This window comes from Ranitomeya variabilis, chromosome 3, assembly GCF_051348905.1.
Source record: "Ranitomeya variabilis isolate aRanVar5 chromosome 3, aRanVar5.hap1, whole genome shotgun sequence".
Taxonomy (NCBI): Eukaryota; Metazoa; Chordata; class Amphibia; order Anura; family Dendrobatidae; genus Ranitomeya; species Ranitomeya variabilis.
In genome coordinates, this window is record NC_135234.1 from 182011373 (window position 1) to 182037922 (window position 26550).

The 26550-nt window shown below is 43.3% G+C and overlaps 1 protein-coding gene across 2 annotated transcripts in view; it reads left to right on the top strand.

Annotated features, from left to right (window-relative positions):
- The window catches only part of MOV10 (Mov10 RNA helicase), a 140929-nt gene that overhangs the window by 70757 nt on the left and 43622 nt on the right, over positions 1 to 26550 (top strand). For both annotated transcript variants that reach the window (XM_077294911.1, XM_077294912.1), the window contains exons 7-11: positions 5216 to 5378; positions 13816 to 13970; positions 16458 to 16631; positions 20374 to 20521; positions 22674 to 22835. In XM_077294911.1, the coding sequence (XP_077151026.1) occupies positions 5216 to 5378; positions 13816 to 13970; positions 16458 to 16631; positions 20374 to 20521; positions 22674 to 22835 (802 nt within the window). The remainder of the gene's footprint in view (positions 1 to 5215; positions 5379 to 13815; positions 13971 to 16457; positions 16632 to 20373; positions 20522 to 22673; positions 22836 to 26550) is intronic.

Genomic DNA, 26550 nt, shown 5'->3' on the forward strand with positions numbered 1-26550 from the left:
GCAATGGTGCAGAGCACTATATGGCACAGCTATGGGGCAATAATGGTGCAGAGCACTGTATGGCACAGCTATGGGGCAATGGTGCAGAGCACTGTATGGCACAGCTATGGGGCAATGGTGCAGAGCACTATATGGCACAGCTATGGGGCAATAATGGTGCAGAGCACTATATGGCACAGCTATGGGGCAATGGTGCAGAGCACTGTATGGCACAGCTATGGGGCAGTAATGGTGCAGAGCACTATATGGCACAGCTATGGGGCAATAATGAACGGTGCAGAGCACTGTATGGCACAGCTATGGGGCAATAATGGTGCAGAGCACTATATGGCACAGCTATGGGGCAATGGTGCAGAGCACTATATGGCACAGCTATGGGGCAATAATGGTGCAAAGCACTATATGGCACAGCTATGGGGCAATAATGGTGCAGAGCACTGTATGGCACAGCTATGGGGCAATTATGAACGGTGCAGAGCACTATATGGCACAGCTATGGGGCAATAATGAACGGTGCAGAGCACTGTATGGCACAGCTATGGGGCAATAATGGTGCAGAGCACTATATGGCACAGCTATGGGGCAATAATAAATGGTGCAGAGCACTGTATGGCACAGCTATGGGGCAATAATGGTGCAGAGCACTATATGGCACAGCTATGGGGCAATTATGAACGGTGCAGAGCACTGTATGGCACAGCTATGGGGCAATAATAAACGGTGCAGAGCACTGTATGGCACAGCTATGGGGCAATAATGGTGCAGAGCACTATATGGCACAGCTATGGGGCAATAATGGTGCAGAGCACTATATGGCACAGCTATGGGGCAATAATGGTGCAAAGCACCAGGGAAACAAGCATGGTGCTCCCACTCATTCTGAACCTATGGTAAGTTGAATCACATTCTCATTATAAATGTCATAATTATATGATAAGTATGCACTAAGCTCCATCCCTCCATAACCCCACCCCCATATGACCAAAGCCCCGCCCCTGCCCCACCCCCACCGGGCCATGGAAAACTGGTCTTGCTTAAAGCCGGTCCCTGGTGCAAAAAAGGTTGGGGACCTCTGTCCTAAAGGAACTGCCTGTTTTTTTTTGTTTTTTTACTAGAAAGAGAGTGGAGTAAAACCTCTTCCCTCTTTCTGATTCGAGAACTTCTAGTAGGACAGCCTTCTGCACCAGATCTGAGACTTCGGCCTCTGGGGCCCATTGCTCTGCTGACGAAGACCGAGAGGAGGCTACCACAAACTTTTTTTTGCACGGGATTGAGTGGCACTCTAGTTTAGACCAGATTTTATCAGGCCGAGAATCCAACCGCTTCTTGAGATTGATTTATTTATTTTTTTTCCCCCAGGCAGGGATAGAATGATAAGAACCCCCACCTGGGCTGTCGTTAGCCAGTCTTTTTGGAATCCTAGGAGGAGGTTTTGAACATGAATCCTATGTTTCCTTCTCCGGTCTTCCCATCTGCCTCGCTTTCCTTCTGGCAAATCTTCTTTTCCGGAAGGATGGCTTGTAGGCTGGGATGGACAAGTTAGAAAATCCTTTCTTGGTGTTGCCAGCCTTCTCCAAAAGATTATCCAAAGCTGGGCCAAACAGGTATTCCCTCTCGCACCTCATCCCCTCTGGCACACAGCATTTGTCCTAGCCTGACTATCCCCTGCCCAGCAGTTTAACCATAAAGCCCTGTGGGTCGCATTTGAAAGGGCTGCTGATCTTGTCGCTAAATAAACTGAATCAGCTGACACTTCTCGTGCGTAGGACACGATATTGTCTCTTGATGTTTTGTTTTCCAGCTGGGTTTCCAGACAATCCAGCTAGGATCTGGCTGTGCATATAACAGTCCATGCTGATTTTAGGGCTCCAGCTGACATCTCCCAAGAACCTCTAAGTAAAGTGTCTGCTTTTTTTTTTTTTTTTTTATTGCAGGGATCCTTCAAATTTCCCATATCCTCAAAAGGGAATGAGCTTCATCTAGAAGCTCACAGCAGCAACATGTTTTGGGGCTTTGTCCCAGGTGGACGAGGAAGTCTTATCAAAGGGATCTCTCCTCTTAAATGATGGGGGGGAAAGGAAGGCTTTCCTCTCTGGCCTTTTTCCGTTCCCTCTGAATTGGAGCACAGATTTTTTTCCTTCAAAGGAAACTACCTCCTACTCTCTTGGTCTAAAGGTACCTTCACACTAAGCGACGCTGCAGCGATATCGACAACGATGCCGATCGCTGCAGCGTCGCTGTGTGGTCGCTGGAGAGCTGTCACACAGACAGCTCTCCAGCGACCAACGATACCGAGGTCCCCGGGTAACCAGGGTAAACATCGGGTTACTAAGCGCAGGGCCGCGCTTAGTAACCCGATGTTTACCCTGGTTACCATTGTAAAAGTAAAAAAAACCAAACAGTACATACTCACCTTCTGCTGTCTGTCACACGTCCCTTGCCGCCTGCTTCCTGCACTGATTGTGATTGCTGGCCGTAAAGTACAGCGGTGACGTCACCGCTGTGCTCTGCTTTCACTTTACGGCCGGCGCTCACAGGCAAGGGACGTGTGACAGACAGCAGAAGGTGAGTATGTACTGTTTGTTTTTTTTACTTTTACAATGGTAACTAGGGTAAACATCGGGTTACTAAGCGCGGCCCTGCGCTTAGTAACCCGATATTTACCCTGGTTACCACTGTAAAACATCGCTGGCATCGTTGCTTTGGCTGTCAAACACGACGATACACGCCGATCTGACGACCAAATAAAGTTCTGAACTTTCAGCAACGACCAGCGATATCACAGCAGGATCCTGATCGCTGCTGCCTGTCAAACACAACGATATCGCTAGCCAGGACGCTGCAACGTCACGGATCGCTAGCGATATCGTTTAGTGTGAAGGTACCTTAAGCCTCCAAACATAATGTCCTGAACCGATTTCTCAGGTTTGAACTCTACTATCCCCATTGTGATCCTAATTGCCTTTTAAGTTTGTCCATTTCCTCTATGGGAAAACAGACTGCCTTTGTTACTGTCTGAGGAGGAGGCAGACAAGGAAAAATCTGAGGGGTTGTCATCATTATTTGGCACTCTAGATACAATTGAGCCTGGGGACCGCTGGCTAGTCTTTTTACCTGTCTTTTTCCCCTATGAAGCTCCTCCTGGGAAAGGGGTTTTAGGGACTCTCTAACATCTGCCCTGATGGTGGTGTAACACAGGTACACCGATGCAGTGACAGACGTGCAGAGCAAGGGTTAAACAATTATTCACTTTATCAACACTGAAATAAACTCATCGCAAAGAGAAAACAAGGGAAATACAGCTAAAGGGCTGAGGGTTAAACAGGATAACCATACTTCAAATTAACAGTCTATCAGTTTTGCTTATTGTGACTCGGTTGTCCATTTCTCTCTGAGTCCGATGGTAGTCTGGCTCTGGCCGGTGCTGAGTCTTCCGGCTTCCTCCACCTGCGACAAACTGTCCTCCTTCTGGCGGCATTGGGAGGTCACCGGTTTTGCCCGCTAACTCCTAGTCCATTCAGCTGCCGGGCGTCTCGTGCAACAATCTCCCACTCAGCATACTGTGCCCGGCGATGCTCCCCGGTCCTTCCTGCACTTGTCCTCTTTTACTGCTGCGTGGCCTAACGCTACCTGCAGCGCGTCGCAATTCCGCATTCTTGCCTTTCTCTGGTGTTAACCCCTCCTTCCTTCCCACACAAAACCCATTCTCCTTCTCTGGCTAACCACTCCCCCCTCTCTGCAGGTTATAGGTCTCCTCCTTCCTCAAATTCCTTACCCCCTGCAACAACCGGCTCAGCCCCAGCAGTTCTGGACCCACAGCCCGGTTGTCTCCCTTACAATGGACCTTAAATCAATTGCAAAGTTAGGGGCCTCTTCCCCTACCATCTGCTCTATACATGACTGGAAAAATCTTTTCTGGTAGGATTCGAGCAGTAGATCTCTTTAAAGCGCACATTCCTTGTGCTTAGACTTTGCTGTACACTTCTTTCCCTGGTAAATGAACAACTAGAATGAAAAAGCCACATCACCAAGTGAACTTTCACGAAGGTCACTTACCAGTGTGAGGCAACCAATGGTACCTGATTTAGAGGGGGACACATCTCAGCCGAAGGACAATCCCGGGAGGCTGAAGACTCATCCACTTTGCTGGAGCTCCTCTGACTGGATCTTTTACTCTTGCACAACTCGTCTCTCACTGACACGCCCGCTGCTATGGGAACGGTGTCGCTCTGTCTGCTTATGGAACTTCCCATCAGGCTGCTGCTTGGTAACATCCATTATCCTGGAGGGGGCTACTAGCACGGAAGCACCAAAACCATGCTCCTGCCGCTCTAAAATGCTGGAGCAGCACTATTGCCTGCCCCTCCAGGCCTCTCCTGTACCCTGGAAGTTCCTGATGCATGTGATATCTGACCCGCCCCCTGCTCACATCACCTGACCGGTTTCCTGCGAGCGCCAGTCGTGAGAGCCTCCGGATCCAAACACGCCAGCTGGCATACCTCGCCTCCTGGCATGTGCCAGTACCCGATGAGCAGAGCAGTTCATTCCCCGCTCGGGATGCTGCTCACGTGTGCTCATACACAACCGTGAAAGTGGATCTAATGTGGCGCTTCCAGGGACCCCGCACCGACTGAGGCAGGGAAGATACTGTCGCCGGAGCAGTCTGGCCAGGGCCTGGTTTCAGTTCTTCTTTTTAGCTTGTGGGTTTCCTGTTCTTGAAGGGTGAATCCCCTCTCTCTTGTGGTGCTGTCATGGGTGGTTGATTAAAAATGGCCTTTCTTTTAAATTTTACCTTTTCCTTGGATGCCTTTCTAACCTTGGCTAAAACAAAAAACTGACTCAAAACTGGGTGTGATTCCAGCCAGTTTCAGAGCTTTGGACCCCTGTACCTCAGGTACCCCTCCCAAGAGCACACGTCGCCTCACTTTCTCTATTGTTTGAACCACGTCATTAGCATTACATATATTTACAGCCATGGATAGTCAGCTATAACAAAATGCTTATTAGGCATATTATAACTACATACATTAAAGTCTACTTTAGTTGTCCAAGTAGGTTTTTCATTATTATGTCATCAAGTAGAATGAAAACTATTCTGGAACAGGTGCAGTTGTTAATTTTCTAGTATAGTACATAATATTTTTTAACATTCTGCTCATTGCTACCATTCCCACATTTCTAAATTGTATAGTTTTAAAATTTTCTATAATTTCAGGAGCTTGCTGATATCACCCCTAGGGTTTGACAACTACCATGAGAAATTTCACTTGCTGTTACACCTAGAAGAGATACAAATGGAGATAGACATCCGGAAATATGACCGAGAGGAACAGACAATGGAAAAAGACCCAAGAGACAAACATCTTTTAATCCTTGATGTGAGTGATTATCTCTTATTGATTTTCATAATAACTATAAAGCCAGTAAGATGTTATAACCTGATCTTTAAAGTAAACCTGTCGCATGAAAAAAATGCTGTTAATATGCTGGTTAATAATGTTGTGAACCTGCCCGGTGTCGGCACTTAGACCCATGCTGATGGGAGGAAATTAAAGGGGACCTGTCAGCCTGCGCACTGCAGTACTTTGCTCTGCCCTTAACAGGGCAGTCCGGAATCTTGAAAGGGAAAAGTGAACAGCTCTTCGGAGTGTCCAAGTGTGGGATCAGTTGTCTCAGGGCACTCTGCATGGTGGGAGGAAGGAGGATCAGGGTGAGTAATATGCGGTCCACACTCACGGCTACTCAGACTTGACTGTGTGGAAGACGTAGTGGTAGCTAAGTGACTGGAAGCATTATCCGCTATCCAACCAACAACCGTTTCATACTGCTCTGGCTTCAATAGTGAGTTGCTGCAGCCCCCTAGAAACTGGTACACGAAGGTCGAGCAAGAAGATGTGGCGCTTTGTTGTGGCCCACTTTCAGCTTGGCCTCGTCCTCTGCATGCACCATCAGCATGACGTCCACTTCCCCGCCCCTTGCCTTGACCATTTTAAATGGATTACTGAAATACTTTAAAAGTTCAATACAAATAGATTAATTTTGAGAAATCTTATGTGATCAGTATGCCTGAAAAGCAAGTTTTTGAAGACCACAGATAGACCGGGTGTCTGACTGAGATAATAGACTGTTTCAATGTGACCTGGATTTTTTTTTCTTAACCACCAAATACTGTATAGACCAAGGGTAGTAGACCAAAAAGTGGAATGTATGCCTGAAAAGCAAGGATTTGGACACCACAGATAGACCCTGGTGTCTGACGGAGATAACAGACTGTTTCAATATGTCGCCTGGATTTTTTTTTGGCCCACCAAAACTGTCAATAAGTAGGCTATGACACTAAAAAATAAAATTGGAGTACTAAAGTTGCTAAATATTTTGCTCAATGACAGAGGTGTATCTAGCGTTTCTGGCACCCGGGGCAAGGATTCATTTTGGCGCCCCCCCAAGGACATATGCCCCCTGTCGGCCCCATCACTGCCCTCCCCTCTCCCCACACACACACACCATTCACTTCTCTGCACATTCCCCTGCAGCGCGATACACACACACACACACACACACACACACACACACACACACACACACACACACACACACACACACACACACACACGCACACCCAATCACCCAATACTGAGCCACACACACACATTCACACATTCACACACATTCTCTCACACACACACACATTCACATATACACACACACACTCACTCACTCACACACACACACACACACACACACACACACACACACACACACACACACATACACATACACATACACATACACATACACATACACATACACATACACATACACACACTCACATACACACACATACACATACACACACATACACACACACACACACACACACACATACACATACACATACACATACACATACACATACACATACACACACTCACATACACACACACATTCCTTTCACCTCTCCTCGCACTCTGCCGCAGTAGCTCCATTGCCTTCCTCTCACACAGCCGGCCGCTGAATGATGACGTCATCCAGCGGCGCGTCTGTGTGAGAGGAAGCCCGAAGACAGATCGCTGGGCAGCGGAGCTGCAGGGATTTCTCCCTGCCCGCCGCAGCCACTCTGCTGGGGCTCCCCTCCCCCTCTGCACACATTGGGAGCCGGCACTCTACAGCTTCTCTGTGCCGGCTGTCAGCTTGACAGCACAGAGAACAGCTGACTCCCAGACCGGGGGCGGCAGAATGCAGCCGCCGGGGGAGACACTGCGGACCGCCGAATTAGGCGGCCCGACTGCGCCCCCCTGCCGGCTGCGCCCGGGGCACATGCCCCGGCTGCCCCCCCCTAGATACGCCACTGCTCAATGATATGCGATGCGTGTGGCGTACAAATCAGTGATAAATATAGAACTGTAGCTAAATATTTTTGGGCCAGCTACAGATTTTTTTGGTCGGCAAAATGGTGTCAAAAAATGTTGTAAGACACTCCAAAAAATACTATAGTACCAAAAAAAGGCCAGAATTTTCTGAGCACTCACATCTGATGCCTAGGACAAAAAAAAAATTTAAATTGTTAGATTTTCACCTGGCTGTAGTCTGCAGTGTGACCAAGCAAATTAATGTAGAAAAAAGCGGGCTATGGATTGCTTTTTAATAAAATTAGCAGTTATAAGGTGCTAAAAAAAAAAAATACCAGCCACGGATACCTGCAGCTAGGTATATAGAAAATACGCAGCAGACAGTAATGGAGCTCTTGAGGTATGCAGTGAGAGCTATGTACTCACATACAGTGCCTGTATGCCTTGCACTGATGTGGATATATGCACATAGACTCCCCTGCCTACCTAGCGCTGCAGTCTATTTACCCCCGCATTAGAACTAAAAAGGACTGTTGGTTTATCAGGATTTGTGGATTGAACGCTAGTAGACCCACACTAACTAATAAAAGTAGGAATCTGACCCTATCTCAGCAGCAGCTCTCCCTACACTAGCTGTCTCCGGAGCAGAATGCGGTGAGCAGGGCGGCGCCATGTCTCTTGTAGACCTGTTGACGCTGTGCGGCCCGCCAATCACTGTAATACCACCACAAAGATGGCTGTGGTATTACAGTGCATGGCAGACAATCCCTGCATGTTGATTGGCACTCTAAAAAGCGCCAAAATTAAAAGGAAACCCGAGCTCCCGCCGAATAATCCCGGAACTACTCAGAGCTCGCAGAGTACACAGAGCACAGTGATACTCGGGCGAGTACCAAGTAGTGGCGAGCACGTTCGCTCATCACTAGTAGTGAGGAGCGAGATGATTTAGTCGGGCAGCAGAGTTGAGGACAGACTGGAGAAGTGGATAGGGTTAGCAGGGAGGCCACAGAAGAGGATGTTGCAGTAATTGACGTGGGAAATGACGAGGGCAGGGCATGCACAAGCATTTTAGTAGACTGAGGGTTGAGGAAAGGATGGATTCTGGAAATATTTTTGAGCTTGAGATGGAAAGAGCTTGAATGTGCGGTTTCAAGGACAGGGCAGAGTCAAGGGTTACTCGGAGCCAGCAGACTTCTGGTGTGGGGGGGAAAAGCGTGATGCCGTTTATTGTGATCGATCAGGTAGAGAAGATACACGAGATGGAGGAAATATTGTGTTCAGATTTGTCAACGTTGAGTTTGACAAACGTTGAGAAGGAGAAGGAAGATTTAGCTGATAGACTTTCAGGGATTCTGGACAGCAGAGAGGTAGATCTGAGTGTCATCAGTGTATACAACCCCCGGCAAAAATTATGGAATCACCGGCCTTGGAGGATGTTCATTCAGTTGTTTAATTTTGTAGAAAAAAAGCAGATCACAGACATGGCACAAAACTAAAGTCATTTCAAATGGCAACTTTCTGGCTTTAAGAAACCCTAAAATAAATCAAGAACACAAAATGTGGCAGTCAGTAATGGTTACTTTTTTTAACCAAGCATAGCGAAAAAATTATGGAATCACTCAATTCTGAGGAAAAAATTATGGAATCGCCCTGTAAATTTTCATACCCAAAAATAGCACCTGCATCAAATTAGATCTTCTCGTTTAGTCTGTATCTAAAAAAGGAGTGATCACACCTTGAAGAGCTGTTGCACCAAGTGGACTGACATGAATCATGGCTCCAACATGAGAGATGTCAAGTGAAACAAAGGAGAGGATTATTAAACTCTTAAAAGAGGGTAAATCATCATGCAATGTTGCAAAAAATGTTGGTTGTTCCCAGTCAGCTGTGTCTAAAATCTAGACCAAATACAAACAACATGGGAAGGCTGTTAAAGGCAAACATACTGGTCGACCAAGGAAGACATCAAAGCGTCAAGACCGGAAACTTCAAGCAATATGTCTCCAAAACAGGACATGCACAACAAAACAAATGAGGAACGAATTGGTGGAAACTGGAGTCAACGTCTGTGACCGAACTGTAAGAAACCACCTAAAGGAAATGGGATTTACATACAGAAAATTAACACCTAATCAGAAAAAAACAAAGCGACAATGGGCTAAGGAAAAGCAATCATGGACTGTGGATGACTGGATGAAAGTCATATTCAGTGATGAATCGCGAATCTGCATTGGGCAACGTGATGTGCTGCAACTTTTGTTTGGTGCCGTTCCAATGAGATTTACAAAGATGACTGCCTGAAGAGAACATGCAAATTTCCACAGTCATTGATGACATGGGGCTGCATGTCGGGTAAAGGCACTGGGGAGATGGCTGTCACTACATCTTCAATACATGCACAAGTTTATGTTGATATTTTGGACACTTTTCTTATCCCATCAATTGAAAGGATGTTTGGGGATGATGAAATCATTTTTCAAGATGATAGTGCATCTTACCATAGAGCAAAAAAACTCTGAAAACATTCCTTGAAAAAAGACACATAAGGTCGATGTCATGGCCTTTAAATAGTCCGGATCTCAATCCAATTGACAATCTTTGGAAGTTGAAGAAAATGGTCCATGACAAGGCTCCAACCTGCAAAGCTGATCTGGCTACAGCAATCAGAGAAAGTTGGAGCCAGACTGATGGAGAGTACTGTTTGACAATCAATAAGTCCATGCCTCAGAGACTGCAAGCTGTTATAAAAGCCAGAGGTGGTGCAACAAAATACTAGTGATGTTTTGGAGTGTTTGTTGTTTGTTTATTTGTTCATGATTCCATAATTTTTTCCTCAGAATTCTGTGATTCCATAATTTTTTTTTCCCTATGCTTGGTTAAAAAAAAAAGTAACCATTACTGACTACCACATTTTGTGTTCCTGATTTCTTTTAGTGTTTCTTAAAGCCAGAAATTTTCAATTTGAAATGACTTTAGTTTTGTGTCATGTCTGTGATCTGCTTTTTTTTCTACAAAATTAAACAACTATAAGAACATCCTGCAAGGCCGGTGATTCCATAATTTTTGCCAGGGGTTGTAGGTGGTAGTGGAAGTCATGGTACTTTGAGCTGTCCTAGGCCAAGGGTACAGATGGAGAACAGTAGCCTTGAGGGACTCCAACAGAGATAGAGGCCGGGATGAGGAGGTAGTTTGGGAGATGCTTAAAATGTGGTTGGAAAGGTAGGAGGAGATCCAGTATAGGGCAAGGCTTTTGACACCAAGGGAAAAGTGAATCTGAGGTAGGAGGCAGTGGTTAACTGTATAGAAGGTAGAGAACCGGTCAAGAAGAAGGCGTATAGATCATCGTCTGTTAGCTTTGGCTGTAAGTAAGTCATTAATAATTTTGGTCATGGCAGGGTCAGTGGAACGATGAGGATGGAAACCAGATCATAGGTTAGCGAAGAGCAAGTTAACCCCTTCATGACCGGAGGAGTTTTCTTTTTTTGCTCCCCCTTCCTCCCAGAGCCATAACTTTTTTATTTTTTGGTCAATACAGCCATATGAGGGCTTGTTTTTTGCGGGACAAGTTGTGCTTCTGAATGACACTATTGGTTTTATCATATCGTGTACTGGAAAAAAAATCCAAGTGCGGTGAAATTGTAAAAAAAGTGCAATTCCACAATTGATTTTTGTTTTGCTTTTTTACCATGTTCACTAAACGCTAAAACTGATCTGCCATTATGATTCTCCAGGTCATTACAAGTTCATAGACACCACATGTCTAGGTTCCTTTTTATCTAGTTGGTGAAAAAATAAATTCCAGTTTGTCCAAAAAAAATAAAAAATTGTGCCATATTCCGATACCCCTAGCGTCTCCATTTTTCGTGATCTCAGGTTGTGTGAGGGCTTATTTTTTTGTATGCCAAGCTGTCGTTTTTAAAGATCTTTTGATCACCCGTTATTGCATTTTAACACACTGTTGCTTGACCAAAATAAGTCATTCTAGCATTTTGACTTTTTCTCGCTACGCTGTTTAGCGATCGGATTAATTCTTTTTTTATATTGATTGAGTGATTCTGAACGCGGCGATACCAAATGTTTTTTTTTTTTAATTTTTAATGGGGCAAAAGGGGGGTGATTTGAACTTTTTCTTATATTTATATATATATATATATTATATATATATATATATATATATATATATATATATATATATATATATATATATATATATATATATATATATATATATATATATATATATATATTTTATTTTTTTTAACATTTTTAAAAACATGTTTTTTTTACTTTTGGCATACTTCAATAGTCTCCATGGGAGACTAGAAACTGCCATAAACTTCCATAACTCAATCCCCTCTGCTACATACAGGCGATGATCAGGTCGCCTGTACATTACAGAATTGCTGACTTGCTATGAGCGCCAACCACCAGGCGGCGCTCATGGGAATCCGGCAGTGACAACCACAGAGGTCTGCTGAAGACCTTTGGTTGTTATGTCAACCCATCGGCACCCCGCAGTCATGCGACACGTGTGCCGATGGGCGGGATTTCCGCTTGCCAGAAATGCGTGTTAAATGCCACTGTCAGTTTGACAGCAGCATTTAACAGGTTGACCGCCACAGGGTGGATCGCGATTCCACCAGCGACTGTTAGTGGCACATGTCAGCTGTTCAAACAGCAGTGAAGTCCTCTTGCAAATATGTTTTCTACCAATGCTGCTCAGCAACCCTGGACACTTTGACAAAGCTTTTTAGTGATGTTATTGTGCCAGGGTTGTCTGTTGCTTCGTCGCACTTTCCCATGCACAAGAGGGGTGACCGTGTCAATAGCTGATGCAAGAGTGGCATTGTAGAAAACAGTGGCTCTGTCGTGGAATGAAGATAAGGATATCCATGATAGAATTTAGTCAGTGGGTGATTAGATATGTGAGGCTTCTGTGGGAGTGCTCTAGTTGCTGGACATGGGTGACAGGTGAGGAGAACAGGGATGAGAAAGTGAGTTGATGGTGGTCAGAGGGAGAGGGGAGGTTGTGAAGTTAAATAGGGAGCAGAGACTGGTGAAGATCAGGTCTAATGTATTAATGTATGTCTGTCTATGTGGGTGGCTGAGGGACACTACTGATTAAGTCCAAAAGATGAAGTAAGTGACAGGAGATTGGAGGCTGCTGACTGGAGGGAGTCACTAGGAATGTTGGTCACCCATGATGACGGTGGGAATGTCGGTGGAGAGAAAGTGAAGAAGCCAGGTGGAGAACTGGTCAATAAAGGCAGTGGCCAGGCCTGGAGGTCGGTATATGACGGCCACTTGGAGATTGGAGGGAGAGTACTTCAAAACCAGGGAGGGGAGAGGAGGGATTGGGTTAAGGGTGCAGTTGGTAGAAAAGAGAAGACCCACTGCTCCACCATGTTTGGGCGAGGAGTGTGGTTGAAGTGCAGGCCATCGCTTCACTATCACAGCGCAGCATGGGTTACTGTATCAGAGGGTGTCAGCCATGTTTCTGTGAGGCTCAGGAAGGAAAGATTGCAAGATAGGCAGGTAGTGAATCACATGGAGCTTATTGCAGACGGAGCAGGCGTTCCAGAGTGCTGCAGAGAGAGGGCATTAAGAGCACAGGTTTTACATAGGAAAGATTTCGGTAACTCGTATTAGGTTGAGCGCAATAAGAGGGGGAATTAATGGGAAGTATCAGCTGTGGGGGTCCAGGATTGGGAGATATGTCGCCAGCAGCTAGGAGAAGCATAGCGAGAGAGAACAGGTGGGAGAAGGAGTGGTCAGCTTGTTTTATGCTGTAGTAGGAGAGATGAGGTTGAGGAGCAGGACTGCAGATGAGGTCAAGTGGTGAGGTAAGAGGGAAGGAGAGATGATTATTTGGTTAGTGGGTGCTGGGGTTTGGGGATAGCAAATGAGCATGAGGTTTAATGGAGCAAAAACTGATGACATAGGTAAGCATGGTGGCTGAGTAATAGTGGGTTAAAAGAAAAGCTAGGTACATGTAATAAGCAGTGCAGGGAGATCCGTGCTTCTTAGCAGGAGACAGTACTCTTATATAGACGCGGTGTCCACCGCTTGTCTGTGTGGATAGTGGTGTGGACAAGTGGTGGACACTGCATCTATATGCGATCTCCTTGTTTCCGACTTGATGGCCATATAACTTTGATTAAACAGATGTCGCGGTAACGGACTTACCACAAACTTCCACTAATCGCTCTCTATTACGCCAGTACGTAACTGATGAAGGTCTATATGACCGAACGTTTGTTGGTACTACAATTAAGTGTTAGGTTCTATTTAACACATTTTGATTTGTTTCACATGTGTTTCTCTGTTTTGCTGCCTTCAGTCTGAATCCACAACATGTACATTCTAAAAACATGGAGAACCATTGCACGAATAGTGGAGTCCAAACTTTTGACATTCTGTACACACCAGAGCAGTATTATATGCTTCTTTTCTATTATCGGCGCAGGTGCCAGGTGTAGCTGAAAACCGGCCTTCAGTATTAAAGGGAGATCACCTTTTTGTAACGATGTCTGATGAACGTCAATTTTCCCATAAAATCAGCTACAAGGGTTATGTACATGGTGTTGAGCTGGAAAAAGTCAGACTTGGATTTTCTTTGAAGTAAGTGTTCAAATGTTATAAGATGTCTTAAGTTATTTAAGATTGGGAAAATGTCAATCTTAAAAGTAAGTCAGAGTATCAATTATGTAATGGGGGTCTTTGTAGGTAGGCACATACTTTTTCATTGCAACATATGATATATGCGAAGTCCAAATGGAGATCTAAAATCAGAAAGCTGAACTGGTTAGTTTAACATATCGTTATCGTTACCTTTATTAAAAAAACACTACCATCAAAATAGTTGACATTTTTAATATATTGTAGTCATCATATTATGGCACTGTGTACTTACAGTTGCTCACTTTGCCTTTCTGTCCAGGTAATTCTTATGTTTTCCATTAGGTCTGTGATATCATGTCATTATAAACTGACTAGCTGAATTCTTCTAAGCTCTAAGTAGAAACAGGAGGTACATTTTGCCTGCACAATCATGAGTCACTGCAAAAGTCTGTGATGGAGTCAGAAGTTGAAGAGGGGTATTAAAAATGCAGGAACAAGATAGTGTTTCTACATAGAGCAGAGAAAACAGAACAATTAACTGGGTAGAAAGGCAAAGCGAGCAATTGTAAGTACAGTGAAATATAATGATTGCAATATAGTACGAGGACAAAAACTTTGATTGGAGTGCCCCTTTAAGGGTGTTGTCCAGGATTAGAATGAGTCTAACCTACAATAACAGACATAGCTTGTGGACAAGAGTAGCAATATTTCTATTAAAGGGGCTGTCCGGTCTAAAACTACAAGTCTGCTGTCTCTGTTACTGTAGACTTGTGAACCCTCACATCGCATGCACTGTGCAAAGTGAGGATTCTCCAGTGCTGTTGATGGGGTAGAATTGGGAGTGACTGTATGCATGTGATTTGCATACATGTGGTCACATGCTGACTAGACTGTACCTGGCCTCGCTCAATGCAAGTAAAGGTCTCCGTATATAGATATGAATAAACATTGAGAGAAGCAGGTAAAGAAGGTATGTGACGGCAAGTAAAGGTACCTTCACACGAAGCGACGCTGCAGCGATAGCGACAACGATGCCGATCGCTGCAGCGTCGCTGTTTGATCGCTGGGGAGCTGTCACACAGTCAGCTCTCCAGCGACCAACGATGCCGAGGTCCCCGGGTAACCAGGGTAAACATCGGGTTGCTAAGCGCAGGGCCGCGCTTAGTAACCCGATGTTTACCCTGGTTACCAGCGTAAAAGTAAAAAAAAACAAACAGTACATACTTACATGCGTCCCCCAACGTCTGCTTCCTGACACTGACTGAGCTCCGGCCCTAACAGCACAGCGGTGACGTCACCGCTGTGCTTTCACTTTCACTTTAGGGCCGGCGCTCAGTAAGTGTCAGGAAGCAGACGCTGGGGGACGCGCAGGTGAGTATGTACTGTTTGTTTTTTTTACTTTTACGCTGGTAACCAGGGTAAACATCGGGTTACTAAGCGCGGCCCTGTGCTTGGTAACCCGATGTTTACCCTGGTTACCAGTGTAAAACAACGCTGGTATCGTTGCTTTTGCTTTCAAACACAACGATACACGGCGATCGGACGACCAAATAAAGTTCTGGACTTTATTCAGCGACCAGCGACATCACAGCAGGATCCTGATCGCTGCTGCGTGTCAAACTAAACGATATCGGTAGCGAGGACGCTGCAACGTCACGGATCGCTAGCGATATCGTTACAAAGTCGTTTCGTGTGAAGGTACCTTAAGCAAATCACATCTGATTGGTCACGTGATAGCCGCTAGAACGAGCAAGTGGAATGGAATACTAAGGGTGTATGTTACACTGTTATGACTCTGCATGCTGCAATGCCAGAAGAAAATTGACCCTAGCCTGAAAAACCCGGGGAGAGTGTCACCAGGTTTGCTGAATATCAGAGTTTAAAGGTACTGGTCTTGCCTTATATGGGATATTGTAATATGCTGTATATATGCGCCCTATCCAGCCTGCAACAAAAGAAAAACACCTCTTATTATACCCACCTACAGTGCGGTCAGGTACGATGGGCGTAGCTGTCTTTATCCAGCGCCTCCCTTCTTGCGATGCCGATCTCCTTCTGTGCTTTGTGTGGATGATGTGTTCTGCATCATCCACACAGTCTCCCCAGCATCGCGCTCTGGCACAGGCGTATTTCTCTGCCCTGACTTGGGCAGCGCAAAGTACTGCAGCGCATGTGCCGGGTCTGTTTGACTTTTTCCGGCTCATGTGCACTTCAGTACTTTGCTCTGCCCTCGACAGGGAACAGAAATTTTTTTGCACAGGACCACAATGCCGGGGACACTGAATGGATGACGTAAGACATGTAATGCACACTAAGCACAGAAGGAGGTCTTGCCTTTAAATTGGCTTGGCATTTTTTTCACCATTCCTCTGGCCATTAAAAGGATGATAGCTAAAAAGAAATATATGCCGAATACTCTGTGAACATGGACTAAATCAAATGACTTGTATGTGAAATATCACTGATGACTTTTCTTTATTTTATTAGACTTGTGCAGCTATTTTGTCAAGGAATGAAGTTTGATGTGACCTTTACTTTTAACCGCATGCCACTGCAGGTCCAACACAGGGCAGTTGATCTAGCCAATAAAGACAACCTGAAAGAATGTCTGTTTCCAAGTGGATCTCGCCAACAAAGCAATATCAATACAGACAGGCTCAGGTAATCCCTGTCTAAATTTCTGTGGAAAGTAACAGTTTGAACCAGGGTTGACTGTGACTTGTAGGATTGCTACTTCCAACAGGTGGCATTATAGAGTTCAAGCCCTCTTTTTCTCTGAAGAGGCAATTTGCATATTGAATTTCCCAGAGGAGCATTGCACGGTAAATAAGCCTCCTTACCTTGACAAGCCAGAGCTGGTATGTCACTCTCCACAAGGAGAAACCTTACCCCTTAGACCTCAGTTCTAACCATGTAATTCTGAAAAGGGCTCGGGCCCCCATACACACATTAGACTGATATTGGTAGGTTTGTCCAATGCTGAAGTGTGTGGTCAACAGTCTATGTGTGCATTCCCTGCCAGATGATTGTTGGTGTAGATAATTATCTGGCATGTCCAATTTCAGATTGCTGGTCCTTTTTGTTCTCTAAAGAGAAACAGCTGAGTATTTTGGTTCCCTATGAGGCAACCGCTGCTAGACATCTCTGGAAGCAAAGTGCTCCTGTGTATGGGAGAATTCAGTGAGAAAGCTGCATAATTGGCCAAACCATCTTTTGAGTAACCGCTATATAAAGCGTATAGGGGATTTTGGAAGTCAGGGCAAACCTATTCCATATGCCACATTCTGCATTTCCTATATGCGATTGTTATCAGCTAATTGCTTTAAACCATCAGCTCTTACACTGGCAGACTTGGGGAGATGGTATGCCGTATTAGTCTGTATACAGTGCCTTGCGAAAGTATTCGGCTCCCTGGAACTTCTCAATCTTTTCCCACATATCATGCTTCAAACATAAAGATACCAAATGTAAATTTTTGGTGAAGAGTCAAAAACAACTGGAGCACAATTGTGAAGTTGAACGAAATGTATTAGTTATTTTAAAAAATTTTTGTGGAAATTCAAAAACTGAAAAGTGGGGCGTGCAATATTATTTAACTTTAATACTTTGTTGTGCCACCTTTTGCTGTGATTACAGCTGCAAGTCACTTGAGGGTATGTCTCTATCAGTTTTGTACATCGAGAGACTTAAATTCTTGCCCATTCTTCCTTGGCAAACAGCTCGAGCTCAGTGAGGCTTGATGGAGATCGTTTGTGAACAGCAGTTTTCAGCTCTTTCCACAGATTCTCCATTGGATTGAGGTCTGGACTTTGACTTGGCCATTCTAACACCTGGATACGTTTTATTTGTGAACCATTCCATTGTAGATTTTGCTTTATATTTGGGATCATTGTCTTGCTGGAAGACAAATCTCCGTCCCAGTCTCGGCTCTTTTGCAGACTCCAACAGTTTTTCTTCAAGAATGGTCCTGTATTTGGCTCCATCCATCTTCCCATCAATTTTAACCATCTTCCCTGTCCTTGCTAAAGAAAAGCAGGCCCAAACCATGATGCTGCCACCACCATGTTTGACAGTGGGGATGGTGTGTTCAGGGTGATCAGCTGTGTTGCCTTTATGCCAAACATATCGTTTGGCGTTGTTGCCAAAAAGTTCGATTTTGGTTTCATCTGACCAGAGCACCTTCTTCCACATGTTTGGTGTGTCTCCCAGGTGGCTTGTTGCAAACTTTAAACGACACTTTTTCTGGATGCCTTTTAGAAATGGCTTTCTTCTTGCCACTCTTCCATAAAGGCCAGATTTGTGCAGTGTACGACTGATTGTTGTCCTATGGACAGACTGTCCCACCTCAGCTGTAGATCTCTGCAGTTCATTCAGAGTGATCATGGGCCTCTTGGCTGCATCTCTGTTCAGTCTTCTCCTTGTTTGAGATGAAAGTTTAGAGAGATGGCCGGGTCTTGGTAGATTTGCAGTGGTGTGATACTCCTTCCATTTCAATATGATCGCTTGCACAGTGCTCCTTGGGATGTTTAAAGTTTTGGAAATCATTTTGTATCCAAATCCGGCTTTAAACTTCTCCACAACAGTATTACGGACCTGCCTTTTGTGTTCCTTGGTCTTCATGATGCTCTTTGTGCTTCAAACAGAACCCTGAGGCTATCACAGAGCAGGTACATTTATATGGAGACTTGATTACACACAAGTGGATTATATTTATCATCATTAGTAGTGATGAGCGAATATACTCGTTACTCGAGATTTCCCGAGCACGCTTGGGTGTCCTCCGAGTATTTATTAGTGCTCGGAGATTTAGTTTTCATTGCCTCAGCTAAATGATTTACAGCTATTAGCCAGGCTAAGTACATGTGGGGGTTGCCTGGTTGCTAGGGAATCCCCACATGTAATCAAGCTGGCTAATAGCCAGGGTGGATTGATTTAAATCACGCCGATTTAAATCATGATTTAAATCACGATTTAAATCAAAAGATTTTTTTCTATTTAAATCGGATCGATTTAAATCATGATTTTAATCATGATTTAAATCACTGATTTAAATCAAAAGGGTTTTTTTTAATATAAATCACGATTAAAATGAGAAGTGAGAGCAGTGCGCATGTGCGCCCATAGTTACACGGACGAAACTAGGGGCAACGATCTAACGCCAGGGTGAGGGTGGGACCCCAAAGTAAGTAAAAATATTTTTTGTTTTACTATATGGCAATAGGTAGGTGTTTAAAAGCAGCATGTCTTAATTGTATAAACTATTAATAGCCTCCACATTTTGTTCATACTGCCCCTTTAATTCCACACTTCTAGCTTGGTTTCACTTTTGGTTTAGTTTCTTTTTCCATTCAGTTGACATGCCCAAACTTGTTGGATAGTCAGCATCCGACAGAAACCTCTGGAAGAGCATGGCATTGTGAATGTTACACATATACAGCCTTTATTCTACTGAGTTAAACAACTCAGCTTTATCTCATGATGGAAGAACCTTTGGATGGTAAAATATTTTCCTCAAAAAGCAGTTTATTGAAAAAAATCCGATTTAAATCAAAAAAATCCGATTTAAATCAAAAAAATCCGATTTTTTTTTATTTTTTTTAAAAAAACATTGATTTTTATCCACCCTGCTAATAGCTGTAAATGATTCAGCTGCGGCGAAGAAAACTAAATCTCCGAGCACTAAAAAATACTCGGAGGACACCTGAGCGTGCTCGGGAAATCTCGAGTAACGAGTATATTCGCTCATCACTAATCATTAGGCATTTAGGACAACATTGGATCATTCAGAGATCCGCAATGAACTTCTGGAGTGAGTTTGCTGCACTGAAAGTAAAGGGGCCGAATAATATTGCACGCCCCACTTTTCAGTTTTTGAATTTCCTGAAAAATTTAAAATGACCAATAAGTTTTGTTCAACTTCACAATTGTGTTCCACTTGTTATTGATTCTTCACCAAAAAGTTACATTTGGTATCTTTGTTTGAAGCATGATATGTGGGAAAAGATTGAAAAGTTTCAGGGAGCCGAATACTTTCGCAAGGCACTGTATATTGTGGTAGTTTGGCCAAGAAATGTATAGATAAGTTGTGCTGAAGATTATGTGCTGCTCAACTGTGGAAATGGTGCTTGGCACATCATGGGTTTTGGGTAAAAGTAAAATAATAAAGGTTGTATGTGATATCTACATTGATGGGTCTTTTCTACAGTAGATGGTGGGGAGGACGAGTGATGTACAAGAGGATGTGTATAAAACATATGACAGCACCTCAACTTAATATAGTTTGCAAAATTGAGTCTTCCCATTTATTGTGTACATAGAAAATGTTATCAGGTCTTGAAATAACTATATAACTATAATAATGTATTTTATCATTATATTGTTTATGTATGTTTTCCTTTACTAGCCTGTTTGACCGTAAACTTGAGAATAACGAACAACAGTATATGGCTGTAAAGAGTATTGTGAGTGGATTATCCAGACCAGCTCCATACCTCATATTTGGCCCACCAGGGACTGGAAAAACTGTAACTTTGGTGGAGGCCATCAAACAGGTGAAAGTTGTAACTCGTTTTATCTAACTACACATCACTTCTCCCCCTCAGCTTTTAGGGTATGAGTCAAGCAAGTGCATCCTGGGAGATGGCAGGATAGTCCCCAAGGATCCCAATTTTTATACCCAGATATCTACTTTCTTATGCTTTGTAGGAATAAAGCTTTTTTTAGCCCCATCTTAAATCTTTAAACCTTTCTGATTGTAACCTGTAAACTTGTACAGCCCCAACACAGATTTATCTATATACGGATATCCAACATTAATAGATCTTCAATCTTGAGTCTAATTCAGACTTCCATGTAACACTGTGAATGCCCAAACTGTAATGCAAGGACTGGCCATGGGTCGCCTGATCCGAACATGACAGCCTCTTGAGAATATTGTTGTTGTGTATCTTGCGAAATTGTGGGCAGCATGAATTGCAGCCATGTACTGTATATTGTTCTCTGAAATGTTTTGGGGTTACATAGAAAATATACTTTGACAATTGAGACCATCGATGCTGACCGAGGACAGTGTTTCCCCACTGCAGATGCTTGACCTGTCACTTACTTATGTGTGAAAAAGAAGAAGAATCCAGCTCCGGAGTAAAATTGAGAAAATGTATTTCAACATTTTAAAATTGGAAAGCTGCTTACAGATGACCAGCAGATTATTGTAGAGCAGCCATAAGTTTGCTGCAAATTTATGGCTGTTCTTCAATAATCTGCTGGTCATCTGTAAGCCGCTTTCCAATTTTAAAATGTTGAAATACATTTTCTCAATTTTATTCCGGAGCTGGATTCTTCTTCTTTTTCATGTAAAGTTTCAGCTTTGGGCAGAGACATTTTCCGTGCTCGGATTTTTCTTGGACTATGAGGATTCTTTCTACAAGGGTGAGCTGAAACACTAACTTTTTACTTACTCATGTGTGCATAGGGAAAGACCTGTCAATCGCCTACAGTAGTTCTGGGAAAAGCTGGAAATCATGCTATGCGCAATTTCGGAGGCATTAATCACTTGATGGGTAAACATCAAGGCAGTGTTTATCCGTAGCATAAATTCTGCATTTTTTTTTTCTCCTGCTGCTCTTTATCTACATGATTTCTGCAGTTGTCTGCCACAGCAACCTTCTGATGATTGTGTATTGGGTTTGTTTTGTGTTTTTGGTTTTTTTTTTTTGTTTTCTTTTTTTTTTTTTCTGGCTCCCAATAGGAGTTTTTTTTTAAATTACATCTAGTTTTCCTGCAAAAATTCAGCTGACTTTATGTACAAAAAAATGTGGATTGGGTATTTCGATTTTGAGATGAGGAAGAAAAAGCAAAACAAAAACCTACTTTTGACCACATAGTGTAATTGCATGTTGAGTGTTGACATTTCGCACATTTGAGGTCATATGAATGTTTGCAGTGAGCGTGTCTGTAATGCCTATTGCAAACAGATGTATAAAAATACAAAAGCCATGTAATCATGGCAAACATTTGCCAATAGAATGGGTCGTACTGAAAAGGCAAATGTGGCACTGTCATCTGCAACCTTTTTGTGACAAACCTGTTTGTAAAATTTCTGCTCTGCCCCATCACCTGTAGGTACACACCAGGAGAATGCTACCTACTGGATGCCCAATGACCACTGTAAAATTTGGTGGAGATGAGTAACGTGGTATATTTTTCATGGTTTGTACTTTCCCCATTTCCAGTGAAGGGCAATATTAATGCTACACAAGGCAAATACATTTTAGACAACTATATGCTTTGTGGCAACCGTTTTGGTGACGCTTTCCTGTTCCTGCATGACAGTGCCTCAGCGCACAAAGCAAGGTCCATAAAGATGTGGTTGGGTGAACTTGGGATATAGCATATTGAGTTCCGACACCAACACCAGCACATTCCTCTGGATTAAATTGGAACGCCTAAATACTGTCAACCAACATCAGTGCATTGACCTCACAAATGATCTTTTGGGTGAAAGGTGCAAATTCCCCAAATCTTGTTTAATGTCTTTCAAGAGGGTTGGAAGTCCCAATAGCTACATTGAAGACCATAGTCTTTGAAGTGGATGTTCAACAAGAATATACTTTTGGCCATATAGTGTCTGTTACTTTTGCAGCAGATAGATTTATTTTTTTTTTTAATACTTACCTTTCGATATTCTTTGTCTCCCTTTTCCAGGTACTGAAGAACTTCCCAGGGTGCCACATTCTAGCATGTGCCCCATCGAACAGCGCATCAGACCTGCTCTGTGAGCGCCTGATGTCACACATTGATAACAAAGATGTTTACAGGATAATGGCCAGCAGCAGGGATTTCCGTTTTGTTCCAGAAAAAATAAAGGTATATTTCATGTATTGCATTAATGGTGACTCTGGCAATGTGTATTTGAGTCCTGGGAATATCATCCATTTTGATACATTTCCCCAATATGGTCTAATCTGATTGCAATACTTTCCAGAGACAACCACTTTTTTCTTTGTACCAGTTTTAATGCATCTCATCAGTTGTGGAATAACAAGCATAGTAATTACCAATAAGCTTTGATAAGCAGTTTCCTATTAATAGTGTAGTAATATTTTTTTTTTTATCTAAATCAAGTTGGACGGCAGATTTGCTCTGTAGTTGGGACCATTACCTTGCAGCACTTGAGTTTTGAATTTGAATCTGCTGAAGAACAACCTCAGCATGAAGTTGTTTTTTTTGTTTTTTTTTTTTCTCCCCAAAATTGGGTGGCTTTCTTGGGTGCTGGGTCAAAATTAGCAATGTAAGTCTATGGGTGCCCTTGAAAAAAATTGGAGCACTCAGATGCTGTAAGCTTTCCACAGACTGATATAAGAAGCCTTTTTTCCCCCTCATTCCAGAAAAAGTGATTAAACTTGGAACAACACCTGATGATTCTCTGTTGAACCTGGATGGAATGCTTATCCAAAACACTGATATAAGGGTTGGCTCCAAGTCCCTTTAACGTAAACTAACTGCAGTAGATATGCACTTTACTAAATACTTTGCTTTCCCAAATCCTTCTGTAACCTGAGCTGTCCTTCTGGTTACATGATCTGTGGCTGAGAACCTCCTGGCTTCCTATGATTTTGCGTCAAAATCTCAGTCTTGGGCTCTGGAGACTGATGGGTGGACGGGGTTAGGGTACTGTCACACAGTGGCACTTTGATCGCTCCGACGGCACGATCCGTGACGTTGCAGCGTCGTTTGATTATCACTCCAGCGTCGTAGACTGCGGTCACACTTTGCAATGCACGACGCTGGAGCGATAATTTCATGACGTATTTGCGATGTAGAAGCCATTGGTTATTATGCGCACATCGTATACAATATCGTGCACACCTTTGTCACACGATGAAATCATGCCGCCACAGCGGGACACTAGACGACAAAAGAAAGTTTCAAACGATCTGCTATGACGTACGATTCTCAGCGGGGTCCCTGATCGCAGTAGCGTGTCAGACACTGCGATATCGTATGGATATCGCTGGAACGTCACAGATCGTACCGTCGTAGCGACCAAAGTGCCACTGTGTGACAGTACCCTTACTGTCTGGATGGGCATGGCTCTATTCAGCAAAGTGCTTGCTGCTCCTGTACATTGACACAGAGACCATGCCTTATACCCTGTGTAATGTGTATGTACACCCTGATGTGTACTATTGTTGGAATAAGTTTAAATGCAACAACTCCATTCCTGTTGTAGTCTGCATTGAATGTCTATGAGTGTTCATTTGTCAGCTATGCTGTGATTGTTAAAGTTTGCCTTAAAAAAAAAAAAAAAAGGGTCAGAGGACACTCACTGATTGCATCAGTCTGCTGCTGTTTCCTTCACAGAGAGACATGTGTTACATGGACTAGATTATATTGGTAGTTACTGTCAAAGCTTTCTTATTTTGTTCCAGTTCAAGCTGCATATATTAAACACAGTTTGCCTTACGTTGGATTCTGCTGCTTATATGAAGTAACACGCGCTGCTGTGGTAATACTCCGGCTAACAGGTTATGGGCCCAGCCACCGGAAAGTAAATGGTAAAAAGCCCAGTCACCGGAATAAGCAGCGAGCCAAGCGCAGACAGCACAGCGGAACCCCCGGAATACAAGGACACCGGAACGCAAAGGTACCGCAGTGTACAGAGCACCGGACAGCGCAGCTTAAAGGGCCAGTAACAAACAAAAAAAAAAGAGGTACAAGAGACAAGAATGTCTACAGAAAGGAATGCAGTGAAGTACACAGTGCCAAGTCTCACAAATCACAATTACAGCTCCTGGAAATTCAAGGTAAAGATGTTACTTATAAGAGAGGGTACATGGAAATGTATTGAACAGCCTGTGCCTGACCCAGTACCGGGTGATTGGCTAGAGACTGATCAGAAAGCACAAAGCACTATTTCCCTCAGCATAGATGATAACCAGATTGTACATGTATGCAAATGTGATACTGCAAAGAAAATGTGGGAAGAATTACAGAAAGTGCATGAAAGGTCAAATCTCAGCAATAAGCTATATCTTATGAGAAAGCTGTATCAGTCTAAATTAAGTGATGGCCAGCATATGCAGGACTATATCAGAAACACCCTAGAGATTGTGGAGCGCCTAAGGGGTATTGGTGAAGAAATTAAAGATTTTCATGTTGCTGCATTACTATTAAGTGGTCTTCCAGAAAGTTATGACACGCTTGTGACTGCATTAGATGCCAGACCAGATGATGAACTCACACTAGAATATGTGAAAGGGAAACTTGCAGATGAATACAAGAGAAAGTCAGAGACTATTAGCAATAATATATGCAAAGCAGAAACAGCATTAAAGACACAGTACTTTTCTAAAGCTCAGAGTCATTTAAAGGAAACTCGTGAATGTTTTGTCTGTAAAAAACCTGGTCACCTTAAAGCAGACTGCAGAGTGTGGAAAGCAAGAATGAATCAGTTTAAAAAGCAGGACAGTCATCAAAAGGTTAAAACAGCTGTAAAGAAGGAAGATGCATGTATTGCGACTGCATTTGGGGTCAGCACAAGCCCATATGCAAACCATGTTTGGTGTATTGACTCTGGAGCGACTGCTCACATGACACGTGATAAGGATTTCTTCATTAATCTAGATGAAAGCAAGTCTGAAAAGGTAATTTTAGCTAATGGTCACTATATGACATCAGAAGGAATAGGAGATGGTTATTTCCATTGTCAAGTTCAATCCTCAGCACAAGTCAGAAAAATCCCAGTTAAAGACGTGCTGTATGTTCCCAAACTTGAAAGTAACCTTTTATCTGTAAAGAAGCTTGCACAACAAGGAAATATAGTTACATTTAAGGATGACAGATGCATCATTTCAAAGAAGGGTCATACCCTTGCCGAAGGAAAAATCAAAGATGAACTTTATCAGCTGAAATGCAATGAAACTGTTTACAGTGCTAGACAAGATTTTCATAAGGACTGTATTCATGTGTGGCACAGACGCCTAGGCCACAGAGATCCAGAAGCAGTAAAGAAACTAGCTCAACTTGCAAATGGTATTGCAATCAACCAGTGTAATCAAACAATGAAGTGCACAAGTTGCCTAAAAGGGAAAATGTCCAGAAAATCGTTTCCTAAAGTAAGCACTACTAAATCTGCACAGATACTGGATTTGATACATACAGATGTGTGTGGTCCAATGAGTGTTCTTACTCCCAGCAAGAAGAGATATTTTCTCACATTCATTGATGATTATTCCAGATATACTGTTACTTACCTACTTCAAAGTAAAGATGAAGTTCCACAGAAACTTGAAGAATATCTTGCTGCAGTTCTTAACAAATTTGGAAGAATACCAAAGGTACTGCGAGCAGATAATGGAACTGAATATACAAGTGGTAAAGTGCAAACCATCCTGAAAAAGAATGGAATCGTGTTCCAGACAACCGTTCCATACAACCCAGAGCAGAATGGCACAGCAGAGAGAAAGAACCGAACTCTTTGTGAAAGTGGAAGAAGTATGCTATTTGATGGAAACCTACCTACAACATATTGGGGAGAAGCCATCATGACTGCTACCTATCTTCAAAATCGACTGCCAAG